Consider the following 11,641-nt stretch of genomic DNA (forward strand, 5'->3'; position numbering starts at 1 on the left):
GTAATAATTTGAAGACAGTTACAGGTTCAATAAGACGCTTCCTAGCAGTATTGTTGGCTGTTTTTCCTTGTGTACTTACTAGCTAACTAAAAACAAAAAGATGAAAAACACACACACACTCTGCCCCCCCCAAAAACACCCAAGCTATAGTTGTAGTTCCTCCCACCTTCAAGATACATCATGAGAAGGGGGCTTTCCTGGTTTTTAAACTGGAAAACCTCTCACTATAGATTACTACAGCCCCACTGTAGGATCAGACATCTCAGAGGAACTCACATGGAGCGAACACACCACACAGCTGGTAAAAAAGCCTCTTCTACCTCAGGCAGCTGAAGAGGTTTGGCATGAACCCTTGCATCCTCAGAACATTTTACACATGTACTGTGGAGAGCATTCTAACAGCCTCCATCACCTCCTGGTATGGAAACTGCACTGCCATTGAGCGGAAAGCTCTGCAGAGGGTGGTGCGGACAGCCCAGCACATCACCGGGGTCCAGCTCCCAAACCTCCTGGATTTATACACCAGCCGCTGCCTGAGGAAGACCAGGAGGATTCTAAAGGACTCCACCCACCCAAGCCAATGTCTGTTCTCACAGCTGCCGAGCGGGAGGAGGTACAGAAGCATAAAGTCTAGAACCAGCTGGCTCCGAGACAGTTTCTTCCCCCGGGCCATCAGGCTGCTGAACAGTCAGTAGTGCTGGTGTATCGGTCTATAGGCCTGTCACTGCACCTCTGAGTCATCATCTCAATGGACAAGCTACACCTCATCCACATCTCATCAGACTCACTCTGATCCTCTGCACCTTCAATCTAGCAAATCTGTACTTACACACATAGATTGACATCTTGCACATCTCATATCCACATCTTGTATAATCTGGAAGATTCTATATCAGTATTCTATCCTTGTGTACCTGCAACAGCACATTTCATAGTTTTATTTCATAACTTATTACTGTATAACTGTGCATTGGAATAGTGCAATACTAGTGTATATTGTGTATATTCAGAGTCAGTGTGTATATATATATATACATAAGTAAGTATATATACATAAGTATATATAAGTGCTATATCTCTTTTTCTTCTTAGATATTTATATATATATTTTTTATTTAAATTCTAAAAGGGGGCTACACACCTAAGATTTTCACTCAATTTCCACCTGTGTGAATCTGATGTGACAGACGTGATTTGATTTGAGTAGTTCACAACAGACACAGCAATAGTGACTAGTGACATTTTCCACTTTGGCCAGAGTGTCTCTTTAACTATGTTAAATAATGACTTCAGCAATGCTTTTCCTTTAGAACCACCCTAAAGAGCATATTACTATTATTAAAGGGACTCCTAAAGTGTTTTGTAAAAAAGATAGATTTCCATTTGTTTTACATGTTAATATAACTAATTGTGAAACCCTTTGCTAGTAGCACATTCTACAGAGCACCACGTTTGCACTACTATGTAGGCAAAATTGCAAAGCTAGCTGTATTCAAGAAAAGATATAAAATGCATACTGGCTGCCAACTAAGAAATAAAGCTGAGAAGTAACTGTTTCTTCAAAACAAAACAAAAAAAGTAGTAAGTATAAGAAAGGCAAGTTATTTATCACTATGCACTTTATTGAACCATTGGTCGCATATGCATTTTAGTTTCTTTTTTTGTAAAAGAGGACACACTTCACATTCAGAGAGTAAACAGACAAAACTAAAAACTAAAACAAATATACTTGGTCAAACTCCAGATCACTACATGATGCAGAACTCAAAACTACTGCAATGTAATGCAGTGTGAGCGAACAAGTAAGAATGCAATAGGTCCCCAAAGAGCTATCCTTTGCCTTATTTCCATTTTAGCAGCCCCCATTCACTACAACTCCACTGGAAATTTCAGCATCAGCATCTTTGGATGAGTACCATACAGCAGTGTGGGACAGAATCATGACTGAACAAACACTAAAACTTAACACTAAAAAAAGAAAAATAATAATTTAGTTAACTTAATAGCATTATGTATCTTCAGGTGACCTCTTTCTGTACAATGACGCAATATTAAACATTTGCAGTTAAATGTATAATCATATCTTCACGTTTGATATTAAAAAGAGTCAATTAGGATGCAGAATAAACTCAAGCAACAAAATTATTACATCTGATAGTGTGTGTATGCATCCAAATAAAAAACAGCTTTTTAAAGTCTTTGGATTTTGCAAACCTGCATCCCATTACTCAAGCAACAGGATTCATGTCCCCCCCTTTAACTACAGTTCCAAGAGTCTTTGTGCTTGTTAATCTGGGCTTTATTTGGAGGGCTGACCCAGCAGATAGACAATGAGCTCGTAGGTGGAGAGCACTATGGCCGTGTTGGGAATCTGCCTAATGAGCTGTGGAATGAGTCCTCTATAAAATGCTGCGTAGCCTTCCTCGACTGCTACCAGACGAGCTGTCTGGAAGAAGTACTTGTATTTGCTGCCCTCTTCTCTGAGTCTTGTCCGAATAACCTCTGGAGGGAGAGAAAAGAGAGACTGAGTGTCAGATAAAAGCAGAAAAAAAAGGACTGAAACATTTCTAAATAAGCTCAAATTAGAGCTTAGGAAGCATGACTAGAGGCAGTTCTTTTAAAGTACAGTTACATAAGGCACTAGGGCCACATGCAGAGCAGAGAGATATATCTGCACTGCTGAAATGGCCACTTAAATAAAAACGTTTAATTCAGTTACTCATACAATTGCAAATAGGGAAATCTGGAGAACATAAGTAAGTGCCCTTACCATGAGGATATGCTATGCAGGAGGCACAGCCTTTGGCAAAAGCAGCTGCTACCATGAGGCTCAGGAAGTCGGATGCTCCTTTTTCTCTGTCAGTGTTGGACGTTGTGAGTTGACTCTGCGCTAGATGCTTCTTCAGCGTCTCGTAGATGAGGAAGCAGATCATAGTCTCTGAGATTCCAGCGTACGATGCAGTAAGGCCCCGGTAGAAGCCTCGCACCCCCTCCGTCTTGTACACATAGCGGGCGCACTGTAGTGCATTCATCTTCTTCTCTCCTCGTGCCCTGGAGGAGAAACAGTTCAGTCAGTATATAAGCACTCGCTCAGACAGGTTCAAGTTATTCAAGGACTTAGGAACTAAACCTGCTCTCAGTTACAATGTTTAGTTCAAAATGCTTGCATAATTGAATGGTTAAGATGTAGAGTTTAATGTCTCTAAAAGCTATTAAGTGGAAAAACATTGTTTTATACAGGTTTTTATGATAAAGTTTTGATTTAAAATATATTCTGAAAAGTCATTCATGGTGTATAGGTACATGCAGGGCATTGTAAGGTAAAATACTACCCAAAATCAATTTCAGGTTTACCACTATTTCATCATTTTCAATAATACATATAAAACCACAGAAGACACGTGTTGGTTCACTGGTCATTTTGTGTAGTTAACAAAATGGCTGTATGTGTTGTAGACATCATAACCCCTGGCTCCTATCACCAACATTATAAAATATATCTGACTCCACAGGTTTCTCTACAATTAACCATTTCACCCCAAACCACTGCTGAATGACTGTTTACACCTCAATGATGAATCATGCAGAATTTTAGAAAAATCAGTGGAACTCCCCTTTAAAGTGTATATGGGGGCACTGCTTTCTCACGGTGCAATTTGTTTGGGCCTTAGGGTGAGCGGAGGTTTTATTGCAGGACTGTATTCAGAATAAAGCAACAGACATACTTTTCTCATCTGACCTCTATAGAGTCTATTGGCTTGTGCTCTTTGCAAGGATATATATAGACTGTGCCCTCTAAACCATGGCCGGTGTGTCAAGGTGGATATTTATACCGTGGCTCCCTGGTCATGAGCCAATTGCTGTGATAGTTGTGTAACACGCACACATTTAATAAATAAAAACTCATGCCATTGCAGGTGACATGTTTTTAGAGCTTGTAAATAGATACTAGTACTAGAGAAAAAGAATGTGTTGCAAAAACTATAGTATCGACATACTTCTTTTCAAGCTGCATTCTGGTTTTGACCATCCAGATGGGGTTCATCAAGGAATTTGTTACAAAGGCTAAAAAAGAAAAACACAAAGTATATAAATATGAATTTAAGTTAAGTTTTGTAATGTGTTAAATAAAATATTTTTAACACAACAAAATGAACAAATGTACCATCAAAAATACAAACTGTATTATAGTCAACCACCTCACCTGCGAACCCTGCTGAAGACATGTGCACCACTCCACTGTTGGGCACAAAAATGCCATTGAAGGTCTCTTTTGACTTAGAGTACGCTGCAAAATAAATTGCTCTGAAACAACAAAGTGAGAGAACATTTTAGATAAAGAAAGAACAGAATGGCTTAATTTTGACCCCAGTGCTCCCTGCTTCATGCATTGTTCACTGTAATGTAAAGTGTGAAAAAGAGCGTGATCTTGAAAGACTGCCACGTTTATAATCACGTAGTCTACAGTGCATGTTCCTGACAATGCCCAGAACTGTCTGTTTCCACACTGGCTGCTCTCTTTAATGAGCTTCTGGAACAGTCTGTGCCAGATCACTACAACAGACTGAATAAGTAGCTGGAGCTAAAGCTGACTGTTCAGAATTACTGGGCCATGGAAGCTCAGGGACATGATCACCAAACAAAAAAATATATATATATAGGGAACAAAAACAAAAAAAACAAAAACAAAAGAACTCTTCCAAACTAGTTATATTTTATCTGGTTTAAAATGACCAATTATTAAATGCATTGAAAACATTCTGTAAAGACATACATTTCTGGCTCCTTGAACGCTTTTCAGCAGCACATTAAGAGCAAGGTCACCTTAAACTACAGTCATGAATTTTTAGCTTTGATACTATGGTGCTAACCTCAGGGTCATGCCCTAGATTCTGCTAGAACTGCATTTAATTGTTACCTTGAGGGAGCAACACCAACAAGATTCGGACCCAGGCCTCTGAACAGCGAACTTGGTCCTTCTTTTTCTAGAATTGACCTGGCCATGAAAAAAGAAAGAAAAGATTTAATGAAAAACACAAAAGAGAAACTATGGTTCAGTCAGCTCAGATGACATGCCAGCAATGTTGAGCATTCAGGTTACACATTGTCCAGCGTTTGGTATTCAGCACTGCTTTTCCTGGTTGATTCTGTTGTCAGACCAGTAGTCAATAGTTTCTGGTCCTCAGTCCCACTGCCCAAGTCCATGAACTCAGTTGCCTTTAATGGATCACCTTCTATACAGGGTGAGATTGGGCTCATCTCTACACCAAGGTGATATTATTTCCACAAACTTAAGTGTTGTGTACTCACATTTGTCTATCTTTTGTTACATGCATCTTACTTTTTGGATTTTTTCTTTTTAAAACATTTCTCTAAACTTGAGCTGGTATTAAAAATGCTAATGCCCTTTCAGTAAACTAAGTTAATGACCTGCCATAGCGTATAACTGCAATGGTGTGGTTTAAACAGGGCTTCCTAGAAACATTTTAAATGTAAATGCCCTATGAAGTTTAGTTAAAGCTGGCTAGTCATCAGAAAAATTATACTTTTGAGAAAAGCAAATACAGGTAGTAAAATTTAACATTTCTGAGAATACAGGCACATAAAATAATAACCCATTTAAGATTAGCCATGTCTCATTAAACCCTAAAACGTCCCCCACAGTAAACCTTTTTACCTACAGACTACCAAAAGGCTTAGCCTATGTTCATTACACAAACAGACTAAAGACACTAGTTTATCTAGCAGAACAAACAGTGTGTCTAAGGTACATCAGACACATGAGCCAGACAGATATGGCCTATGCATTAGATAGGCCAAATAGTGACAAACAATGACAAAGTCCCTAATGAATGCTCCAAGGATGAGGCTTTCCATGAAAAAAGAAAAAAACCAAACTGTTTTACCCAGAATATGATAAAATTTTAACAGAGTACAAATCTCAAGAAAGGGAGTGTCATCTTTCATTACACACACATTCAGTGTTTGTTTCCTAGAATAGCCTGGCCATGACAAAAGACCTGTTTCAACATACACATATACCCTCATAAAAAGAGGACTAAACAGGACTCAAAGGAGATCGAGCTGAAAATGAAGGCACACCACTCCCACAGACATTAATGGGGGCACCCTGTGCTGATGACTAGTAATATGAGCCATGAAGGAGGAGTCATGGGACAGCAGGTTCCTCAGAGCGTTCATGCCGGACTGCTCGGCTGCTATGGCTGCCCTCTTAAAAATGGGTACAGACAGCGACTCGCCCCCTGCACGAACCTCACGCTTTTATATAACACTGCAGCAGCCTAGCAGCCAAACACTTCAGACGAGCTCCTTTATAGGACGATACAGGTCTTTATTATAGGAAACTGGCTAATGTGTAAGAAGTCTGTCACCCAAAAAGACTTTAGAGAACAGACTTTTATAACTTATATAATATAAAATGTTCCATAACTTTTGTACAGACCATGTTTTACGTTTTATCCTCATGAGTATTCAGCAAATAAATTAAAACGATCATGCTAAAAATGAGGACACCATTCCCACAGACATTAATGGGGGCAGCCTGTGTTGATGACTATAACAATATAATAATATAATTTCACTAGAGGCACTCAAACTTTTGCATAAGACTTAACTATCCAACAATACAATACATATACACTACTTTCATGTTTAGAGCAAAGCTGTCAATCACGTTCAAAAGCTCTAGCTTACCGTAAGACCTGCAGGAGGCCAGGTGTGACTGGACCTGGTCTAATAACACCAGCTGCATTCAGTGTGCCCAGCTGGACCTGGAACACCGGCCTGAGCGTGAGGCCTGACGACTGTAGCCTGGTTTTCAACACCTCCAGGGGGCAGGTCATAATGGCACCCACTGTACCACCACATCTGAAATCATTTAGAAAAAAAGAACTATTGTTTATCACTTTGGAACACCCCAATTCCCAAAAGTAATTGCATTAATAAAATAATACAAATATTTGTAGGGACAATATTCACACAGAATAAAGTAATAAAAAGACTGATTAGTGACCACATTGCTTCACTAATAATAGGAGGAATAACCTGTGATAGGTTATGCTGCCTTATGCTAAAAAACCTTTAACAGAAGGTGCACAAAAGCAATTCAAAGCAAAGTGCAGACGGCACATTCTTTAGTATGGGTCCTATTGCGCATTCTGTCATCACTACCCCCTCTGTTGTTTTCAGAGTCATGCAGGTCAGGGAGAACAAACTGATCTCTTGCAAAAGGACAAAATATGACGTAGGTGATATTGACTGCACGTCTCCTGACCAAAAACCTGGGCTACATTAGAGCTCAACCCCACAAAAAGTATGTATATACATTTGTAGTTAAAAGGCCCAATTTAGACAAAAGAAAACTCAGACATATAAAAATATTTAAAATGATACTAGTGAAAGAGAAAAGAGCTTTTAATATTTGCAAGGTGCAAGATTTCATCATGCTTTCATCAGACCAGGACACTAAAGATAGCAGGCCATAGTTCAGGAGTTTCACATAGCATTGGTTGGATTCATTTTATTAACTTTGACCTAATTTAACTGTATTGCATCACATGAATCTCATCAATATGATGGTAGTCCAGGTCAAACAAAACATGTAAACTGTTTTTCGAGCCACAATGATAATGCTACTCTTTTGAATAAAGACCTTTTGAGCAAACTGCCAACTCATTTCGGATTACGACACACCTCACAGCTTGCTGTCAGACAATGGAATATAAATTAGTGACGTCTGTTGCCCTTCTGTCCTAGGTCATGAATGAAATTGTGACATATACCCCTAAACATTTACAAAACACCTTTAACCTTTCATTTGCATTAGGCTGTGCCTTCACTGCAGGATCTAGCAGTTCCGCCCCTATATTGATGGGACACAACCTTTTGTGCGTCACACTTCAGGTGACAAACGGATCAAACACAAATCGCTCTGAGAGGGACAAACCGTTACAGGCACCGACACCTTGGCAAAAGATTAAAAGCTTATTATAAGCGCTGCACAACCTCAAGCATTCTTTTTGATATTAATATGCAGCATATTAAAGGGCCCATATCATGGAAAACTGAACGGTCACTCACTTTTAGAAATAAGAGTTTAATGTAGTGCCTAAACACTGTTCAAATTTTGGAAACCATTCAATCCCCAATCCATATGATCCATATATGGAAAGTAAACAGCAAAAACAGCCCAAACTATTTTTTGAATGAGGTCCAATACAGAGCAGACAGTCAGAACAGCAGACATCAGTCTTAAAGACACAGTAGCAAACGTTTAATTTTGAGATAGAGAGGTTGGAAAATGGTCATGTAAAAATTGACAGTTGTAAAACAGTCATAATTCAATTTTATATGACCATCTTCCAACCTTATCAGCATAATAAGTGAACTAAGTCGTAAGGGGACATAAAATAAGTAGGATAAAGGTAAATGTAGGACATAGGTCCTTTAAATTTTAATAAAAAAAAATAAAAACACCTGTAAGAGCCGTCCATTCCAACTATTAATACACTTTACTCTCAAACGTTAAACCAAATAAAAATTTGCATAATAGAGCTTAATCAATGCTAATACTGCCAATTTTAAAAGCTGAATGTCAAATTAGAATAACTTGTGCTGGAGTTAATTTGTTTATTTCTGGAATTCTTGATTTTTGAAGAGGGACAGTTTATATATAAGTATACTTATAAAGTAAATTGCTAAAATAAACATAGCTTACCATTACAAAAAGTTTTAAAAAGTGACAGCATGTTAAAGGCATACTGAAAAACTGCAAGTCAGTGTGATATTAGGAAAGCTTTCCAGAAAGCAGATGATCAGTCAGATGCAACCTGTACAACTTGTGCGGTCATTCTGCAGGTCACCATGGGGTAGCAGAGCTGAAGCTAGTTTAATACACCTGTTCAATCTTAATATCTAAAATACAAATGAATAAAAGGGAATGTTACCAGTATATTGAACATGGAATACAGCTTGTATGCAGCTGACTATAATAACAAGCTTTAACAGGTGATGTGGCATGTGAAAGGCATATTGCCAGTCAGGGTGATATTAAGAAAGCTTTCCAAAAGCAGACAATCTGTCTGATGCAACTTCTATAACTTGTGCGGTCATTCTGCAGGTCACCATGCACAAAATTGCATTTTTTTTTTTTAATATATAAACATCATACAGGGGCTAGCAGAGCTCAAGCTTGTTTATAACACCCTTTCAACCTTAATATCTAAAATATAAATAAATAAAAGGGAATGTTACCAGTGAATAGAACATGGACATAGCTTACTGAATATAGCATGTACACAGCTGACTATAATAAAAAGCTTTTAAATGTGACAGAGCATGTGAAAGGCATACTGCCAGTCAGGGTGATATTAAGAAAGCTTTCTAGAAAGCAGGTGACAAATATGTCTGATGCAACTTCTACAACTTGTGCGGTCATCCTACAGGTCATCAAGCACCAAGATTGCATGGTGTTTTAAACATCAGCACATCTACGTGCATGTCAAATTTGCTTAATATACATTTTCAGTTTTAATATCTTATCTATAAACAATGTTTTAACTATAATTTTAAGCATGTTAAAGTGAATGAACAATGGGTCTCTAGAGGAATTAAATGTACATATAGTGTATGAATCAGTTTGAACTTAAATGATTATAAAAAACACACTTCTCTACAGCTCGTAAAAAGCTCACGCGATGCTGGGCTCATATAGCGGATCCAACAGGAATCACTCATAACATTCAACTGTTGAGATATTAAATACAGTATTTGTAGTCAAATGCAATAACATTTGAAATTTGGGCATAAAAAATACTGATGCAAGATTTGGTAGTGGTCACGGAGGTCAGTCAGAATGATGACCTTGGGGAAGCGGGTGGGCCCAACAAGAGTCTCCCTTAGCAACAGCCACATTTACATCTAAGTGCTTTTTGAAAGATGTACAGGTTCTTGTCCATTATTATAAACCCAGACTTAACAAGCCCGTGAGAGACACGTGGATCTACCACGCGCACCAACTGCTACATAAAAACGTAAATGTAGTTCCGCAATACTCCGGCTAATCGGTGAAGTCAGAAGCCAAACATTCGCGAACAGCGACAACTGTTCGAAGTACAATAACGTGCAATGTCGCATCAGACATGGAGCTCACAGAGCCGCTGCTACGGTCATGCGGTAGGAAAGGCAGAAGAGACCGGAACACTTATGTAACACGAGATGAGACAGCGAGGTCGCAACGAGGCTGAAGTCAGCTTCCTATTCGCATTTTCCCGTTCCACCTTAAATGGTGCAGCACTTGCATTCGGAGCGTACATACAGAATGGAACTGCTTTACTGTTTAAGGTGGAACGGAAAAATTCGAACATGAAGCCCGTGAATAGGAAGTTCCCCACCATTTTTAAAACACGCTTTTTAAACACACCAAAAGCAGACAATTTAGAGGGAAAGCTAACCTCATCTTGGAATTTAATGGGCGCTTTAAATTTACTGTGAACCCGGCTCTGCGTTGGGGTTCGACTGCTCGCTGTTAGCTATTTAGCCAGGTTAGCTAGCTAGCTATCTGATTTTATATCGAAACTTCATAGCTGCTGTAACTTACTGTCTTTCAGTTCGTAGTTGGCGGCAAAAATATGTATTCTAAAATTACGTATAGAATATTCCAATATTTGAAACAATATAAAACATTCGAAAATGTAAATATCCACGGTCCTTTCAATGACAAGCTAGCCTAGCAACGTACGTTAGCTAGCTAGCTGCCTAGCAACCGAATCGGCTGCTTTTTTCTTATAACGTTATTAATAGTTGATTGAGAATAAGAAGGACATTAGTATTGATAAGCTTCCGATACAGCCGACTTTAACCAAATTAATTTCTTTACCAAGGTAGCGAAGTGTCTAGCTAACCTAACAACCGCATCGGTTCAGCTAGTGGCAACAAATAAATAGTGTAAACATAGTGAACTCACCCCCCAGCGAAGAGATGTAATAGCGTGTCCTTCTGTGCCATTTCAAACTTCAAACCGTCATCGTACACCTCAGCTGCTGTATATAAATCTAATTACAGTTCCAGGCTAGCGGTTAGCCTCCCCCACGCTACCCTCTCCGCTCAATGATATCAGCCGACTCTCAGCCAGCTCAGCCTGCCGGCTTCTGCTTTATAAGTGCGGGGGCAGCGTGCGCCCGGTCTGAATGAGAGCAGACTGGGGGTTTGACGTCACGACGGTTGGTCGTCCAGGGCCAGCCCATATAAATAGAAACCCTCAGATTTCAGTGGGCTGGAGGGGGGTGTTGTCCGTGACGTAGGCAGAACTGCCTTCGCCCAGCAGCACTGCAGCAAAAGGCTTTAATCGGTCGCCCTTTGGTATTCATCACACCCCCCAAACATCATGTGCTGAGCCAAATAGTCACTCAGTTCTTGGTGTCAGGTTTTTATGTTGCATTTAAAGTACAACGTAAACAGTTCTCACACTTGTTTACAGACTAATTTCAGTTATGCTCTGATATTTAATTTTATTATATTATTTATGGAGTAATGTTGGTGAATATTAGCCATGGTATTTAATGGCATAATGCTATTTATTTGGTGCAAAAGTGATTATCTTTTAATAATAACAGACACATTT

At 39.1% G+C, this 11,641-nt stretch overlaps 1 protein-coding gene across 1 annotated transcript; it reads right to left on the reverse strand.

Annotated features, from left to right (window-relative positions):
- Positions 1-1,601: 1,601 nt before the first annotated feature.
- slc25a33 (solute carrier family 25 member 33) lies at positions 1,602-11,242 on the reverse strand. The gene is made up of 7 exons (XM_036590828.1): positions 10,985-11,242; positions 6,715-6,888; positions 4,919-4,996; positions 4,205-4,305; positions 3,999-4,065; positions 2,771-3,051; positions 1,602-2,502 (listed from the first exon to the last, which is right to left on the reverse strand). The coding sequence occupies exons 1-7, from the start codon at positions 11,023-11,025 to the stop codon at positions 2,300-2,302; spliced, it is 945 nt and encodes a 314-aa protein (XP_036446721.1). The 5' UTR covers positions 11,026-11,242; the 3' UTR covers positions 1,602-2,299.
- Between the last annotated feature and the right edge of the window lie 399 nt (positions 11,243-11,641).

The sequence above is a fragment of the Colossoma macropomum genome, unplaced genomic scaffold (assembly GCF_904425465.1).
Source record: "Colossoma macropomum unplaced genomic scaffold, Colossoma_macropomum, whole genome shotgun sequence".
In the NCBI taxonomy this organism is placed as follows: Eukaryota; Metazoa; Chordata; class Actinopteri; order Characiformes; family Serrasalmidae; genus Colossoma; species Colossoma macropomum.